General features: G+C 33.5%; 3 protein-coding genes across 3 annotated transcripts; 2 read left to right on the top strand and 1 right to left on the bottom strand.

Moving 5' to 3' along the window:
* Positions 1-481: 481 nt before the first annotated feature.
* On the top strand, positions 482-1,170 carry LOC148929381 (uncharacterized protein At4g14450, chloroplastic-like). Its single transcript, XM_089056084.1, has one exon. It carries the CDS (start codon positions 588-590, stop codon positions 903-905), a length of 318 nt encoding a protein of 105 aa, XP_088912210.1. The 5' UTR covers positions 482-587; the 3' UTR covers positions 906-1,170.
* Positions 1,171-2,618: 1,448 nt separating this feature from the next.
* On the bottom strand, positions 2,619-11,811 carry LOC148929380 (protein FAR1-RELATED SEQUENCE 5-like). Its single transcript, XM_089056825.1, has 4 exons — positions 11,015-11,811; positions 9,341-10,356; positions 9,036-9,244; positions 2,619-2,657 (listed from the first exon to the last, which is right to left on the bottom strand). The coding sequence occupies exons 1-4, from the start codon at positions 11,773-11,775 to the stop codon at positions 2,619-2,621; spliced, it is 2,025 nt and encodes a 674-aa protein (XP_088912951.1). The 5' UTR covers positions 11,776-11,811.
* A 4,449-nt stretch (positions 11,812-16,260) lies between these two features.
* LOC125192319 (protein PSK SIMULATOR 1-like) lies at positions 16,261-18,577 on the top strand. Its single transcript, XM_048089861.2, has one exon. It carries the CDS (start codon positions 16,657-16,659, stop codon positions 18,346-18,348), a length of 1,692 nt encoding a protein of 563 aa, XP_047945818.1. The 5' UTR covers positions 16,261-16,656; the 3' UTR covers positions 18,349-18,577.
* Positions 18,578-18,793: the final 216 nt, after the last annotated feature.

The following is an 18,793-nucleotide window of genomic DNA, read 5'->3' as shown; positions in this document are numbered from 1 at the left end:
ATTTTTGATCAGTTTTAATAAAGCATCGGACGAGAAATTAGCACGTGGAAGAAGCCTGATCGTTGATCTGGATCGACTGTATGATCCGAACGCTCCTGTCAAATTTAACGTCGGTGTCGATACCGTGTGCTTGTCGGAGTCAGAAACATGCGGCGCCGTTAACCCCGGCGAATATTCCGTTACAAAATAGACCGTCTCAAATTTAGTGATTTTATTCTGGTCAAAGCCATTTCCAGACTTTCAGTTAGAAAGTAGCTGCGCTTAGCTGGATATTTCGGCTCGGCTCGGCTCAATATTATTCGAAAGCCCGCTCAATATTCACGACCCTACACCGCCGCGCCGCCTAAGTAACTAGCCGACTAGCCAAGCCGAGTCAAATTAACTAGAATCATCTTTATTCAAAGATCTTATCATTTTCTGTTGCCAGTAAAGCGTGTGCCCACCACGCGCCCCTTATTTATAACCCTACGCCCCATTTCCCCCAATTCACATTCACACAGCTCAATTTCCACCCAAAAATCAAAGCCCTAATTTTCACGTCAGCAATTAAAATTAAATCCCCAGATTTCCTCAACTTCTAATCCGATATGGAGAACAGAAATCACTCCGGGCGTCGGAAGCAGCTCAGCCGACTGCAGCGGAGGGCGCCAACGTCGATTCAGATCAATCCGGTCTCGGAGTGGAACGTCGCCATACCGCTTCTATCGCCGCTGGTTCAGTCGCCCAACAATCTGACAGCTGAGATCAAGGCTTGTTCCAGTAGCGGCAAGGAGCCGGTGGTCTCTGCCGCGGAGAAGCCGGCAGCGGTGGTGTTGAAGAAGTGGCAACATCCCGCCGCGCCGTTTTGTCATGAACCGACGCCGTTTTTGCCCTTTGTTTGTACAGGAAGCTCCGACAGACGATAAATTTTCTTTTTTCTTTGTTTCCTCTATTTTAGGGGGCATTTTTGTCAAATATGAATATTTGCTTTTATTTATTCCTTTATTCGAAATATAAAAGGCGATGTCTGTAGATCAGAAATTAAGATTCAATTCGCCGATGAATAATTTTGTGCAATAATGATATTTACATGAAATTACAATTTTATGTAAATCGTGTAAGTGTGTAAAGGCATAATTGTAAAATATTGCTATTGTTTCCGTATTTTTATCTACATTAATTTCTTGTAAATATACACACTTTTATTTTTTCTGAAATTGCACACAATTTTTTTTCGTCTTGTCACTTTAATTGCCCCAAAATTTAATACAGTATTTTGTTATTTTGTGTGAGATCCATGGAAAGTAATGGCATATAGTGATATAAGCCATGTTATTTTGTTGCTGTAGTGTCATTTTCGGTTGTCTTAACTTTTATTGGCATCAAAATTCGAAATATCTTTATACTCCTTATCTCTTATGTCACGTATTTGCCTTTATAAACATGTAACGTAATTAAATTTCTTATCCTCTATAAGAAGCTACGTTTACTTGCCTTTTTAAAAGAGAATTAATCGATTGATTTAACTGAAGATATGTGACTATGATTTTAAATTGCTCCTATGTTTCAGTATTTTATTTATGTAATGGTTTTAGATAAAGTAAATTTCTGATATTTTTTATTGTTATTCCTATTTTTAATTTGTTTCTGCAATACAAATTTACCATTTTTAGCTAAAGTGTTTTAGACCACATAAAAAAAACTTATTATTTTAAAATTTAATCATTTAGCTCATATATGATTATATTAATACAGTAAAACACGTATTGCACGTCTAATTATTTATATAAAATAAATTAAACACGCATAGAACTCCCACTAACAAAATAAAACTGCTAATGATATTTTTTAATGTTATTAATGACACTAATTTGTGTGTTTAATTATACTTTCAACATAAAGTGTCTTTATTCCTGGTATCCCAACTAAAATTACAGGATACAAATAAAAACATTCTAAAAAAATAAAAAAAATAAAGATAATTTATCCTTGACTTAAGAACGTATTTTTTGCATACTAAAGTATAATTATTTTTTAAAAATTTTTCACAACTCTAGTAATTGCGTCTCAATTTTTGTGTCATTTGTGCCTCAAAAGGGAATTTTCATAATATATTTCATATAGCAGCTCAAAATTTTGTAAAACATGTACAATTGTGAAATTATTACTCCATATAAAAAGTAAAAATAGAGTATTGGGTCGAATATGGTAAGGGGGAAATGAATGGAAGATCCAGCCCAAAATTGTGTGGTTATTTATATTTTTCACTTTGTGTATTTTCAGTTTTTCACATAAGGAATACTCCATATTTTTTTTATGAGCTGTTCGTCTATATATAGCTTGTAATTTGTAAGAAAATGAAATAAACTTATAAAATACATATATTTAGTTGGAAGGATTTAGATCAACATATATATATATATATATATATATATATAGGGGTGCATTATAATGATAACCCCAATTTGTGTGATAACCCTATAACTAAATCTCCACCACACATTTTTAAAATATGTGGTCTAGATTTAATCTAACAAAACTATCATTTTATCAAATAAAACTATCATTTTCGAATATATTAAGGGCAAAATTATCATTTCAATTTTAAAATTGGTGGGAAAAAAGAAAACGATCTGAGTTCATCTCAGACTCAAACACTCTGAATCGAATTTCAAACCCTACGAATCGAAGGAAACACTCAAACACTCTGAATCGCATTTGAAACCCTACGAATCGAAGGAAAAATCATCACAATTCTGGAATATGTCGAAGGAAATCATAGTTTTTTCATCGAAGAAAGGTTGGATGAAGTTTATTACTTATTTCACTTTTGATTTTGATCGATTTATCATTTTGCTGATGATTTTCTCGATTATTTTTAGATTCTGTAGTTTTTTAGTGTAGATATTTCTTATATTTATACAATATCGTTCATGCATAACAATATATGCTGCTGGTGTGTGTTTTGCTTTGTTTATGTGTGTTTTGCTTTGTGTGTTGCTATGTGTTTGCATGATCTGTTTAAATGTAGATAAAATGATACTTTCTGATAAAATGATAGTTTCAGATTATAAAATAATAGTTTCATGGGATATATGGAATAAAATGATAGTTTCTGAATGAAAAAATGATAGTTTCATGGGATAAAATGATACTTTATGTTTGTTTGTGTGTGTGTCCTGATGCTACTGCTGCTGTGTTTTTGTGTGTGTTGTTGTGTGTGTCTCTGTGTTTTTGTATGTAGAAATTGTGCCTTTGCTTGATAAAATGATACTTTGGGTGCATAAAATGATAGTTTCTGAAAATGATAAAATGATACTTTGTAAATAGTGTTTTGTTCTACTTAAGTGACAAGTTATTCCCTCTCTGCTTTTTTAAACTCATTGAAATATAGAAAATGATAGTTTCAGAAGAAAAAATGATAATTGCCCTGAATAAAATGATAGTTTCAGATTATAAAATGATAGTTTCATGGGATATGGAATAAAATGATAGTTTCATGAGATAAAATGATAGTTTCTGAATGAAAAAATGATAGTTTCATGGGATAAAATGATACTTTATGTTTGTTTGTGTGTGTGTCCTGATGCTACTGCTGCTGTGTTTTTGTGTGTGTTGTTGTGTGTGTCTCTGTGTTTTTGTATGTAGAAATTGTGCCTTTGCTTGATAAAATGATACTTTGGGTGCATAAAATGATAGTTTCTGAAAATGATAAAATGATACTTTGTAAATAGTGTTTTGTTCTACTTAAGTGACAAGTTATTCCCTCTCTGCTTTTTTAAACTCATTGAAATATAAAAAATGATAGTTTCAGAAGAAAAAATGATAATTGCCCTTGATAAAATGATAGTTTCAGATTATAAAATGATAGTTTCATGGGATATGGAATAAAATGATAGTTTCATGGGATAAAATGATAGTTTCTGAATGAAAAAATGATAGTTTCATGTGATAAAATGATACTTTATGTTTGTTTGTGTGTGTGTCCTGATGCTACTGCTGCTGTGTTTTTGTGTGTGTTGTTGTGTGTATCTCTGTGTTTTTGTATGTAGAAATTGTGCCTTTGCTTGATAAAATGATACTTTGGGTGCATAAAATGATAGTTTCTGAAAATGATAAAATGATACTTTGTAAGTAGCGTTTTGTTCTACTTAAGTGACAAGTTATTCCCTCTCTGCTTTTTTAAACTCATTGAAATATAGAAAATGATAGTTTCAGAAGAAAAAATGATAATTGCCCTTGATAAAATGATAGTTTCAGATTATAAAATGATACTTTGACTTTATATAATGACATAAACTGTTTAACACACTGAAATCTTTTGTTTATTAGGAAAGAACATTCGTGATGATGATGATGATCAACGTAGAACATTAGCAGAAGAAGTAGAACATATAAGAAATAAGAAGAAAAGAAAGAATGACGATACAACTGATGGTAAGACAGCATCGAAGAAGAGCAAGAAAAAAGTTGTTCAAGATATTGCAGTCATTAGGATAGCAACTTTGGCAGGAAGAAGGAATACTGACTTCTTCGTTGACATGCTTGAATCTCTAAACGAGAATCAAAGAAGAGCTGTTAGAGAGATTGGGTTTGGCGCACTCCTAAACTTCAATATAAGAAGTTTCCCAAGAGCATTAGCGTATTATCTAATCAACAACTTTAACAGTAAAACTTCATCAATTGAGTTGAACAGTGGGGAATCACTGTTTTTAGATGATGAAGATGTTCACATAACTCTTGGGTTCCCGATTGGATCTTTACCTATCAATAAAAGCAAATTTCAGAAAAATACCCACATCAAAACTGAAATTGCTAAATTCTGTAAAGGTGGAGAGAAAAAAATGGTGCCAAAGTATGTTGTAGAGCAGATGGAGAGAGACAAAGAAGGTGGTGAGTTCTTTAAATGGACTTTTATGGTTCTCATGGAGTATGCCTTGATTAACACTCCTGCTGATGGAAATTTGAGGCCAAAAATTTTAGATTACATAGCTGATGTTGAGAAGATCAAAGAATACAATTGGTGTGGCTATGTCATATCCAGATTGCATGAAACACAAAAGAGGTGGAAAAAAGACACAGCAAAGATATTTACCGGGCCAGTTATCTTTGTAGTGGTAAGAATATATTTGTTTTCCATTGTCTATGAATCTATTTACAGAAAAACTAATATTTAGTTTTTGTTTAATGTAGGCTTGTTACGTGGACAGGATTCTCTTTGAAAAAAAAATGGTGCCAAGATGTTACCCAACAGTGAAAGGATGGACTGCAGAACTGTTGAAAGATAGACAAAGAGCAGAAATGGAGAATTCAACATTTGGTCTGGGTCATATGTATGACCGATATAAAAAGCAGCCACATGAAGAAAATGATAAAGATGACGAAGAAGATGAATCTCAAGATGTAGAAGTTTTGAAGACAAATGATCATCATGATCATGATGAAGTGGGGACAACCAATGAATGGGAGAATTTCATAAATGAATGGAAGGGAGCTGCAAAGGATGTTAAAGCCTCAATGTTGAAGATGGTTGATGTCCTTGAAGCAGCGCCGGATAAACTCAGGAATCTCAATAGCTTTAAGATAATCTGTGATACAACGAGAAATGCAATGGGATTGAGAGAGGAAGGTGTGAAGCATGTTATAGAAAGTCAGGATACAATGACACAGGCTATAAACAATGATGAAACTGATGATCCTGAATGGATTGATATCATGATTGAGTTAACTAAAGCTGCTGAGAGGACATATATATTGAAAAATAAGAATGAGTTCCCTACCTTCACTCTGATACCTGAATGTGATGACAGTCCTAATGAGAATCAAGAATTTAATCGGGAAAAGGATGTGGAGAAGGAAAAAGATGATGAGGTGGAAAACGAGCAAGAGAAACAGAATGAAAGCGAAAAGGAAAAGGCTAATAAAGCAGCTGTAAAAGAAAAGGAAAAAGTTTCAGAGAAAGAAGTTCAGAATGAAGAATATGAGGTAACTTTTAAAAATGATAGTTTAAGTACATAAAATGATTGTTTATATGTTTAAAATGATATATGTTTGATGATGTTTTTTGGTAGTTCTGTTTTATTTGAAAACTGATACTTTTGAATCATAAAATGATAGTTTAAGCGGATAAAATGATACTTTTGCCTGATAAAATGATAAAATGATACTTTTGCCTGATAAAATGATAGAAATTGTGCTTTTGCATGATAAAATGATAAAATGATACTTTTGCCTGAAAAAAATAATAGAAATTGTGCTTTTGCATAATAAAATGATAAAATGATACTTTTGCATCATAAAATGATACTTTTGCATCATAAAATAGTATCCCTTCTGTCAATAACAATTTATATTTTTTTTAAATGAAAGCATGACAGAGTTGATAACATAATATCCACTGTCATCAAGGATATAAATGTTGAAAAAGGAGATGATGAAGTTTTAAAACAGAGAGAAGAAAATTTGAATAAGGACAAAGGGAAGAAGATGGTTTCTCAAGATCAAGATCCTCCAGTCGAAAAGGAGAAGGAGAAAGTGGTCAGAACAACAAACAAAATTGTTGAAGCAATGTGCTCTCCCTACAATGTCAGAGCAGTAAATCTGAAAGGAAAGCTGAATAAAGAAGAGAGAGAAATAATGTACTGGTTGATGAAAGATGAAGAAAGTGAACAGTAAGTTTTGAATTACATAATTATATTCTTATTCAGTTCTTTTAACTAACATTAAATATGAATTTGAAATCAGTTATGAGGTAGTTTATGAGAACGACAAGATCACATTGTTCAAGATTGACTTCCACAGCCTTGCTCCACGTTCATACGTCAGGATCAACATCATAGATGCATGGGCTGTGTTCCTCAACTACAATGAAAAATTCAAATCAAAGGCATCACCGAGTCGTCTTTTCATCAACACAACACCTACGGTACAATAAACGAGTAAATAAATAATAGTATTACATTAAAAATTAAAATATATTTACAAAAATGTAAACATGACAGATTTACAACATTACTGCAAGGAGATCTGGTTGGACTGAAGCAGAGAGTCGAGAAAGATTTTGCTCAAACTTGAATGAATTTGTGTCACAGATTGAAAATTTCAAATGGGAAAATTATGACCTGGTAAGTCATAATTAGATATACATTACAGAACAAGGGTGCGTTATAATGGTAACCCATATTTATGTGATAAGCTAATAACCCTATCATTTTATGGGTCAAAAGTATCATTTTTACTAAAAATGATATTTTTCGTCCATAAAATGATATTCTGTTCTACAAAATGATACTTTTCATCCATAAAATGAGGGTTATTAGGTTATCACAATAAATATGGGTTATGATATGATCACATCCCTTACAGAACAACATACCTATATTTTTGAAAATGACATTTATATATAATGTTTTGAAAATTAGATATTCTTTCCAATCTGGGCGTACGAACATTATTATATCATCTGCTTCAATCTCAAAATGCAAATGATGGATGTGATTGACAATTCTCTGGTTAGTCAAGATTTACTTGAGAAGAAATATGAAGATGCACCAAGTACTCTGGTATGTTTAGTTAAATGCATTCAGTATTTATTAGTTAAAATGCATTGACTATAATTCAGTATGGAACATAATATAATTTTTAATCAACCTCATGTATGTTTTGTGTTATTTGAATAGAGAAATTTCTTCCGAACTTATCTTGGAAATGGACTCAATCCATCAATGGGAAGAACTGTCAAACTGTCAAAAACCAGATACATGAATATGCCATGGCAGAACGATACAAATAAAGTTGACTGTGGAATTTATGTGATGCGCCATTTGGAGACTTACATGGGTGGTCCTGTTCGTAACTGGAATTCGGGTTTAACGAAGAAGGGAACAGAGTCTTTCATAAAACTCCGTGCCAGATATACTGAAGCATTGCTTATTGGAGATACTAACAAGAAGGCTTTTGAGACACTTACAATGATAAAGAAGAAGTTTGAGAATGACAGCAAAAAAGAAGATATTGATGTTGAAAAGATGATTAGAGAATTTAAACCCCCTGTATACTAACTTCTATGACTTGATAATAGCGTTTTGTAATAGTGGTTTCGAATATAATCACCCAAATTATCATTTTATCTGCTACAACTATGATTTTGTCATTATATCGTTTTATCAGTCAGAAGTATCATTTTATCATTTTATCTGCTGAAAGTATCATTTTATCAACTGCGAGTATCATTTTATAATTTTATAAGTCAGAAGTATCATTTTATCAGCTTATATATCATTTTGTGAGATTAAAACATCATTTTATCCGTTGATAGTATCATTTTATCAGCTTATATGTCATTTTTTCCAGCTTATACATCATTTTATAAGGTTATTGTCATTTTATTTGCTGCGAGTATCATTTTTTCAGGTTAAAGTATCATTTTATCAGTTTATAAACAAAAGAATGATGTTATCAGCCAAAGTATCATTTTATCAGTCAGAAGTATCATTTTATCATTTTATCTGCTGAAAGTATCATTTTATCAACTGCGAGTATCATTTTATAATTTTATAAGCCAAAAGTATCATTTTATCAGCTTATATATCATTTTTTATGTCATTTTTTCAGGTTAAAGTATCATTTTATCAGTTTATAAACAAAAGAATGATGTTATCAGCTAAAGTATCATTTTATCAGTCAGAAGTATCATTTTATCAACTGCGAGTATCATTTTATCAACTGCGAGTATCATTTTATCAGCTTATATATCATTTTTGATGTCATTTTTTCAGGTTAAAGTATCATTTTATCAGTTTATAAACAAAAGAATGAGTTTATCAGCCAAAATGTCATTTTATACACCTAAAATACCTAAACTATATCAAATGGCTTCAATCTGACTTCTCATTGACTCTACCACAATTTCTTGAATCATGACGACCCATCTCATGACATTTACCACACCGTCGTAGAGGCTTATTTGCTTTCCTTATTGCACTCTGCCTCTTTGCTACTTTGCCACTAGCTGATCCTTTAGTACTAACAACGTCTGGAGGATGTACATCAATTACATCAGGTACTGCCATTCCATAAAAATCCTCAACCATCTTCTTCTTTTCAATGACTGAAGGTGCTACACAATTTCCAAACATATGCTGTTCCAAATCATCAAGACCAGCACTTAACAAAGACAAATGATCCATACTTCCTTCAGACTTTTGGACTAATCGATAAAAGTTGGAGAACAACTTTTTCTTAACTTCCTGCTTTTCATCCAAATCTGCAAGATAAAAGATAACATTATTACAATAAGTACTATCATTTCTCTGACTGAAAAATAGAATTTTTACAAATAAAGGTTAAAAATGGAACACACGTTCAAATGGTTGTTGTTCCTCAGATGGTAGACCATGTGCTGCCTTTAGTAAAGAGCTCTTCAACCACCTTCGACCAAAATATTTCTCAGGAATGAGATTAGCAGACTTATTCTTCAACAAACAAAATATATGACAACATAACAAACCAATTCTGGAAAACTTCTTGCAACTACAGTCGAATGTGTCTTGCTTACAATCATACATAACATCCAATGTTCTACCATATTGGTCCTTGACCTGATGCTTCTTGATGTTATCCTCAACAGTAGTTATAGAAACAATCTCACACACAATACTTATTTCCTGTTGTACATGTTTGAAAATAGAATCAGTGTAGATTGTAGATGCATGCTTCTCAATAGGCAATTGGGTTGACAAATCAGGAATAGTTGAGTAATCCAAGTAGTTCAATCGTGAATTGGCATTCCTTTGATCTCCCACAGCATAATTAAAGAAATTGATGAACTGTACAAGATTTGCACGTGGCTTTGTGTAGTTTTTAAAAAAGCTATTCTCCGATTCAGACATCGATGTAGTCCTAAGAAGCGACCCCATGGGAAAATCTCGAAAATAAGCAGGAACCCAGAATTCTCTATCTTCAAACATTGATCCAAACCAGTGCACGTCTTCTAATCCATACCGTTCCATTATATCATTCCATATTATATCAAACTCATCAGGCTCTAACAAATCAGACCAAACACATGCATTCAACTCTTTTTTGAAATCTTCATTACCAAGTAAAGATTTGGGCAACTTATCTGACACCTTAACCATGATATGCCACATACACCATCGGTGCCTTGTTTGTAAAAGTACTTGTTGAACAGCAAGTTTGATCCCCCAATCTTGATCAGTGATAATCAATTTGGGTGCTACCCCCATGCATCGAACAAAACAGCCAAACAACCAAGAATAGGATTCTCTACCTTCACTTGATAACAAGCCAGCTCCAAATGTAACTGGTCTAGAATGGTTATCTTTTCCAGTGAATGGAGCAAAAATCATGCAATACCTTCAGAATATAACATAAAAATGAATTATATTTATCAGCTATGAGTATCATTTTATCAGCCAGAAGTATCATTTTATCAGCAATGAGTATCATTTTATCAGCCAAAAGTATCATTTTATCAGCAATGAGTATCATTTTATCAGCCAAAAGTATCATTTTATCAGCAATGAGTATCATTTTATCAGCCAAAAGTATCATTTTATTAGTAAGAAGTATCATTTTATCAGCAATGAGTATCATTTTATCAGCCAAAAGTATCATTTTATCTGCAATGAGTATCATTTTATCAGCCAAAAGTATCATTTTATCAGCAATGAGTATCATTTTATCAGCCAAAAGTATCATTTTATTAGTAAGAAGTATCATTTTATCAGCAATGAGTATCATTTTATCAGCCAAAAGTATCATTTTATCTGCAATGAGTATCATTTTATCAGCCAAAAGTATCATTTTATCAGCAATGAGTATCATTTTATCAGCTATTGACAGAAGGGATACTATTTTATGATGCAAAAGTATCATTTTATTAGTAAGAACTATCATTTTATCTACTGCAAGTATCATTTTATCAGCAATGAGTATCATATTATCAGATATGAGTATCATTTTATTAGCAAAAAGTATCATTTTATGTCTATTAGCAACAAAAGTAATATACCTGTTAGTGTTGTATGTTGAATCAAATGAAATTACATCTCCAAACATATGATAATTTCGTCTTGAAATAGCATCAGCCCAAAAGAGTCTAGTTAACTTTCCATGAGATCCTATCTCAATTTCATAATAGAAGGCATCAGATGATTCCTTTTGAGAACGCATATAATCAAAAATCATTTGAGCATCTGAACCATCAATATTGGACATAATATCACGATAACCATTTCTAATATCAATAATATCACATCCAACATTTTCAGGTCCACCCATTATCTCCTTCAAAAGTTTGAATGTGAGAGTGGGACCAATATTACACCTGCCACAATCCTCCATAAACCTCCGATGAATAGGATCCAGATTGCGATTGGCCATCATAAAATGCCTATGCTCATCCGCAACCATTAAGTGATTATGATACTCAACAAACTGATAAACCTCATATCCTCTGCTCTTGCCATCTGAATAATATCTCAAATCGAGCTTAGCAAGACATTCACACCTAAATGACCGACACCTACGCTTCTTAAAAGACACTTCAGTTGATTGGGATGCATGACCAGGTATAAAATTCTTAGAGCCTTGTCTGTTGCAAGCCAAATACTGCCACTTAGTAATACCTTGAACTGATTTGTTACCCATTTTACGAATGCCAAAACCAACTGAACGAGCATAATGTTCATAGAAACCAACTGCTTCTACTAATGTATTGAATTTCATACCAATCATTGGCTTCAAAGCATCATCACAAACAGGAATGTACATACCTACAAATCAGTAAAAGTGTCATTTTATCATAGTATCATTTTATCATAATATCATTTTATGCACTAAAAGTATCATTTTATGCAATAAAAATATCATGTTATGCAATAAACCTATCATCACAAACAGGAATGTAAATACCTACAAATCAGTAATAGAATCATTTTATCATAGTATCATTTTATCATAGTATCATTTTATCCGACAAAACTATCATGTTATGCAGTAAACCTATCATCACAAACAGGAATGTACATACCTACAAATCAGTAATAGTATCATTTTATCATAGTATCATTTTATCATAATATCATTTTATCCGACAAAACTATCATGTTATGCAGTAAACCTAACATTTATAAGCCAAAAGTATCATTTTAACACATAATCGACAATACATAATATAATCAAATAAGAATTTCAGTACATCAGAAACATAAACCAATCAACAACTAATATTAATCTAAAATCAAATTCAATACATGAATATGAACACAATCAATAAGCTAAATAATAGATAATGATTGTTACCTTCGTTATTTGCTACAGATTCCATCGAAGCAAATTTTCACAGCAATTGAAGAGGTAATCAATGAAAATAAGAACGCAAAATTGAAAACATCTTCCCGATCACAATTATGGAAACAAAATCTGAAGACTATGGAAAATGAATCAAATCTGGAGCCTATGGAAACAAAATAAGCGAAAAGTATGGAAACAAAATCGCAGAGAAGAGGAGAGAATCAAATTGAGTGATCTGGATCAAAATGGAAACAAAATCACAGAGAAGATGAGAGAATCGAAAATCGCTGAGAAGAAACCGATGAGAAGAGCGTGAAATCTGGAGTGAATCTGGAGCGAAATTCAAAAATTAAATTAGCGAAAGGACATATTTACCCTCTGCGCCTATTTTTATTAAGTAAATCTAAGTTTGAATCTCAACCACAAGATTATAAAATATGTGTGGTCCAGATTTAGTTATAGAGTTATCATGTGATTTGAGAGTTATGATATGATCGCATCTATATATATATATATATATATATATATATATATATAGACTAGTACTTTTACAGTCTGTTTATATCAAAAAAACACATAGCCACGTTAGCATTTGATTAAATTATGATTTATCCCATACCTTTATAATGTGTGGATAATAAATCATCAAGTTTTAAAAATTCTCAATCATTCTTCTTTTTTTTTTTTAAGTTTAAAATTGCATCGTTTAGTTGTCCACATCATTACATTAATAGTACATATTTTCGCCAGTATTCAATATTCATTGTCAACACCAAAATTTTACACACGCTCACCAATTTAGCATCGAATATGCATCCAAAAAAGTTTATATTGGACAATTAAGAAATATTTTAAACTTCATGATTTATAGTTCAAATATTAAAAAGCTCAAGATTAATCAGAATTTGATAAAACTTCATGATTTTATAAACAATTAACCATTATTTTTATATTCAATTGTTTCCAACAGCCCTAATTTTGTATTTTACATTTAACAAAAATTAGTTGGCTGACTCGGCTCCCTTTTAGGTAAACATGACCCATCATTTTTTCTAAAATTTTTTTTGCTCTTCTCTAATATATTCACATTCAATTAACAATCCCCATCTAATACTTATCCATTTATATTAAAATCTGTATAGTCGTATAGACAATTATCAAGACTATTAATAGTAGATAGAGGTAATATTAGTGCGTATATTTTATTTTACCATGTAATTTGGCCTATTTTTTCGTTCACTCGATCATGTTTGGTAGGGGTGATTAACTTATCTAGAGATGAAAATCCATGAACCACTGACGGATCCAGGTGGGATCGAGTGGGGTTGGCCGACCCCACCGCCGGTCAGTGAGTGCCTCTGAGATTCTCCCAAAACCAGCCGGTGAGCCATGGCTGCTCCGGCTCCGACCCCACGCTATGTCTTTTTTGTTGCCAAAGAAGAGAATTTGGAAGAGAATAGAGGGTAGAGATGGGGAAATAGGTTAATGGAAGATGAAAATTTCTTGAAAAATTTGGAGAATGAGATGAAGAGGGCGCTGCGACGCTATTGTTTACTGTATTTTAGAAAGAAAACCTAGGGAGCCTTTTTTGGGAGAGTATTGATAAATGTGTTTTATAATTTCTTCTTTTTTTACTAATTTTTAGTATTTCTAATAATATACGTTTTGTCGATATATGGATAGTGTATGTGAATTGAAAATATGTACAGTAAAATATTAGAAAAAAGTTTTAATTAGTACTATGACTCATTATAGATTTTATTTTAAGTTTAATTAATATTTGTAGTTAAATATAGCAGTAATATTTGTCGAATCACAAATCAAATTAAATGATACAATAAGAATTTAACAAATGCTCAATTAAAATAACAAAATTATAAAAATATGTAACATATCACAAATTTGAAATAAAATACTTTAAAAAAAATAATTTTTTTTTATCATAACGTAAACTATTTAATAGTATAAAGTTGTGTGATGTGATTTTAATATATTAAAAATATGAATATTCGTAGTAATTAATTATCATATTTAATAAAAGATTATGCATATTTAAATTATAGTATATGTAATAGTTATTTACATATTATATGTATTATTGATTATTTTTTCGACCCCACGGGTTCAATTTTCTGGGTCCGTCATTGCCATGAACAATGATATTTTTATTCATGGATTTTCATCCCTAGATGAATGAATTATTACCCCTACCAAATATTTAGGATATTAAGTAGACTAAATAGTGAATATTAGAGGCTTTGAGCGTATAAACTAGGTATTTTGATTGTACTTGGTCCTCTTCAATTCCAACTTTGTTACTTACCCCAAAATAGGATATAATACACCAAATCAAACTAAAGCAATAAACTGTTAGGTTGTTTTTTATCAGCTGGTTTTTTGTGCAGATGTAGTTGGCCCTATCCACATTCCACACAAATATAAAAGAAAATTAAAAGAATTGAACTATAGGCTTTACAAGGTGTAGCTGGTAACACACACACACAAACAAAGTCATGACCAGCTCCAACTATTTAGGTATAACACGATTATCCTATTTGTCATTAGTTCTTGTAATTATTACAACAAAGTCACCAACTCCAACTATTTTGCTCACTTCTTTTGACATTTTGGATTAGTTTCCATCTGCAAATTTGTCTTCTTCTTCACACTTAACGTGTAAAAAGAAATTATAATTGTGTACGTGGCATATAATTATATTATGCATCAAAATATAAATCATGATCAATAATTACTCAAAAAATATGAGTTCCCATTAATTTAGCAAGTGGGCGTGGAGGAGCAAAGAAAGACAAAAAGTGAAGATTTAAATAAAAATAAAAATAAAACTAAAAATAAAAAACTTGTAATCATGAATCTGCTGGGTTTTTGAATGTGCAGAACTTTACCAGGTTATTATTGCATTTTGACTTCCCAACTTACTTTGTTAGTACATCTATTTAAGGATGTTTGAGCCAATATATGTGTGCTTTATAGTCCATTTCATGTCTCACCACTGCTCTAGTTAAATGAAAAGGAAAAAATGGAATACAAATGGCGGTGATGGAAATTCATTGGAATTCATTAATCTAATTTATCTTAATGAAAAATAAATATTGACACTCTATAACCACTCCAAATTCACAATGACTCACTCAATCAAGTAACAATACTAAACCACTATTTTCGTCTAAATACAACACATACAAGACCAGACAAATTTGCGCCTATTTTGTTTACAAACACATGCATTTTATACTAAGCCGCAAAAAGTAGCACTCGTGCACAGCACATAATTTATTAAATTTTTTAAATTTTTTTGATACATATGAAAAAAACAGTCTATTTAATTTTTTGGACAAAAATTCGTATTGGCAAAAACAATACTTTCATCTATTTGACAATTCAAAATTGAATTGATAACCGACGATTCTGCGCATAAATATATGTTCAAATAAAGTCAAAGCAATTAATTACTCAATTCGATTCTGATTACATCAAATTTTTTTCCTTAAACAAGAAACCGAAAGTAATGAAACATTTATAGCACTTTATTAAACCTAAATATATTTCATGAGTGAGATTTTTGACAACTCACGTGTGGTTTCTCAAATAAAATAACGTATCATGTAATAAATACATCTTACCTTCAAATAAAAAAAAAGAAAAGAAATCCACTTACTTATTGAGAGAAATTTAACATAAATAAATAGAAAAACTAAAATAATGAACCTTTAGGCTAGGGCGTTCACATTCAAATTCTCCATGTGTTCATCAATGCTCACCAAATACTCATTCATATTTATTATTTTGACTCAATTTTGATATTTCTTTTCCAAAAGAAATAAAATAGGCAAAAATAAGTCAAGGGTTATCCCCACACAAATTCTCAGTCAGAATAAAAAAGTTAATAATTCCAAAAATAAAAAGTTAAATAACCTAATGCAACAAAAAATGAAAGTTAATTGCAGTGTTGCAGACCTCAAACTTTGAACTACTGAGGGGCCATCTTCTCTCCGAACTGCTCATACCTTTTTCAAAAAAAGGCATTACAAATCTGCCCGCACACTCACACACACTATTGGGAAACTCGTGAAATCAAATCCTTTTTCCCTCCATTCTTTTCCCTTTTTGCATTCTGTTTTTTCACCGATCAATGAATGTGCTCTTCACCGTTTGCACATATCCAATAATTTGTAATTCCTCGAAACCCTTTTCTTTTTAATGCTCTTGTGTTGGAAATTGGGCTAAAGAAGCAATTTTTTTGACTCCCCCTTTTTCATTTGGAGTTCATTTGATTGTTGCAATGGAGAATTGCTAGTCAGATCTGAGATCTTCATTTGGTGGAAGAGGGATTCAGAGATGGTGGCTGAGGCTTGGATTTTGAGAATGGGGAATCAGGTGAGTAGCAATTTAAAGCATGCTTTGTATTCTGATAGTAATTCCTCCACAAAGAAGAAAGAAAATCCTTTACAAGAGAGGCAGGTTATTGGTATTCTGTCGTTTGAAGTTGCTAATGTGATGTCCAAGATTATGAATTTGCACAAGTCCTTGTCTGAGAGTGAGGTGTCTAGGCTTAAAAATGAAATCTTGAGGTCTGAAGGGATTAGAACCCTAGTTTCCAGTGATGAAAAGCAGCTTCTAGAGCTAGCCCTTGTGGAGAAACTGGATGATTTGAATCGAATTGCTGGCGTAGTTTCGAGGTTAGGGAAGAAATGCAGCATCCCTGCGTTGCAGGGGTTTGAACATGTGTATGGGGATGTGGTTTCTGGGGTGATTAATGTTGGGGAGCTGAGTTTCTTGGTGAAGGACATGGAAGGGATGATGAGGAAGATGGAGAGGTGCGTGAGCACGACCGTGACCTTGTATAGCGAGATGGAGGTGATGAACGAGCTGGAATCCGCCACCAAGAAGTTCCGGGAGAATCAGCTTGAGGAGAGTAGGAAGGCCTTTGAGCAGAAGCTAGTGTGGCAGAGGCAGGATGTCAAGCATTTGAAGGATGTCTCGTTGTGGAATCAGACGTTTGATAAGGCTGTGGAGCTCCTGGCACGGACCGTGTGCACAGTCTATGCTCGGATACATCTTGTGTTCGGAGATGGCCTTGCTCAAGCCGGTTCTGTTGGGAGCTCGCAACGTTTGCAGCAGTTAGATGTAGTAAGCACGAGTTTGATAAAGCACGCATCGGGTAGAAGTCAATCTAGGGCATTTGTGAATGAGAAGTCGGGGAAGAGGGCCGTTGGTGCTAGGCCTAAAGTGAGGGGGCAGAAGGGGGAACGCGAGTTTGGGGCCGATGACTTCAACTCTGTGTGTGGGATCGGGCCGGGGAGGATGTTCTTGGAGTGTTTGAGCCTGAGCAGTTCTGCATCAAAGGTTGATGCTGATGCTGATAGCTACGATGATCAATGTAGTCGGGTTTCAAACACTTTAAGCATTGCAAACAGCGCGGTTCCTCTGAGTAGTTTGCTCCGTCCCATCAACAGTGAGCGCGTGATTGGACAGTCAAAGAGGCGGCTGCTGGTGGAGGCGCCTCCCAACACAGTCGGGGGCTCAGCACTAGGCTTGCATTATGCAAACGTGATCATCATCATCGAGAAACTCCTCTGCTACCCGCATCTGGTGGGCGAGGAGGCCAGGGACGACCTATACCAGATGCTTCCGACGAGCCTGAGAAGGACTCTCAAGTCGAAATTGAGGTCCTACTCGAAGAACCTGGCCATCTACGACGCGCCATTAGCCCACGACTGGAGGGAGAGGCTGGAGGGGATGCTGAGGTGGCTCGGCCCCCTGGCACACAACACGATCAAGTGGCAGACCGAGAGGAATTTCGAGCAGCAGCAGCAGATTGTGACGAGGACTAACGTGCTGCTGCTGCAGACATTGTGCTATGCTGACCGGGGCAGGACCGAGGAGGCCATCTGCGATCTCCTCGTTGGCCTGAACTACATATGCCGGTATGAGCAGCAGCAGAACGCGCTGTTGGACTGCGCGAGCAGCTTTGATTTCGAGGACTGCGTGGAGTGGCAGCTGCAGGCTCGGGCTTCGTTTCAGGGTTGAATCTTTTTCGATTCTTACACGATATGGTGGTTAGTTTTGGAAAATTTGTTTGTGGTTTATGGTAGCTTAGATTATGTTTATGATTATATTTGTAGGAGTTTGTGAATAGCAGGACATAAAATTGAAGGTGTCCTTGCATCTGTTGATGATGGTTATGTGATTTGATTGTAGCAAATTTGGAGTACATATTTTCTTTTTTTGCATAATTTATCAAGCTGAAGTTTCCTTATGTGAATACATGTTTTTTATGTGGTTTAAGCCGAAAAATAAATTTACTCCTCTGGTCTACAACCTGGGTTCGAGATGCTTCTACTCGTTACGAGGAAAATCGTTTCATTTTTGGAGATGGTGCACCAAACATTAGGCACTAACTCGTATTGGGGAGTGAGGGTTACTACGGCTCCACTTGAAGGTTTTTTTGGCTTGTAATAGAATGGGATTACTC

This window comes from Salvia hispanica, chromosome 4 (assembly GCF_029641045.1).
Source record: "Salvia hispanica isolate PSC_SH4W2 chromosome 4, Shi_PSC_v1, whole genome shotgun sequence".
NCBI lineage: Eukaryota > Viridiplantae > Streptophyta > Magnoliopsida > Lamiales > Lamiaceae > Salvia > Salvia hispanica.
The sequence above is the reverse complement of the archived record's forward strand: the minus strand, read 5'-3'. Positions and strand labels throughout refer to the sequence as shown.

Excerpts from the sequence above, each read along its gene's own strand:
- LOC148929380 (XM_089056825.1), bottom strand. The coding sequence starts at position 11,775 with ATGTACATTCCTGTTTGTGATGATGCTTTGAAGCCAATGATTGGTATG. Across the intron at positions 10,357-11,014 it reads TCAACATACAACACTAACAG|GTATTGCATGATTTTTGCTC; the intron begins GTATATTACTTT and ends TATATTCTGAAG. Across the intron at positions 2,658-9,035 it reads ATGGAATGGCAGTACCTGAT|GGTTTGAAATTCGATTCAGA; the intron begins GTAATTGATGTA and ends TTCGATTCGTAG.
- LOC125192319 (XM_048089861.2), top strand. The coding sequence starts at position 16,657 with ATGGTGGCTGAGGCTTGGATTTTGAGAATGGGGAATCAGGTGAGTAGC.
- LOC148929381 (XM_089056084.1), top strand. The coding sequence starts at position 588 with ATGGAGAACAGAAATCACTCCGGGCGTCGGAAGCAGCTCAGCCGACTG.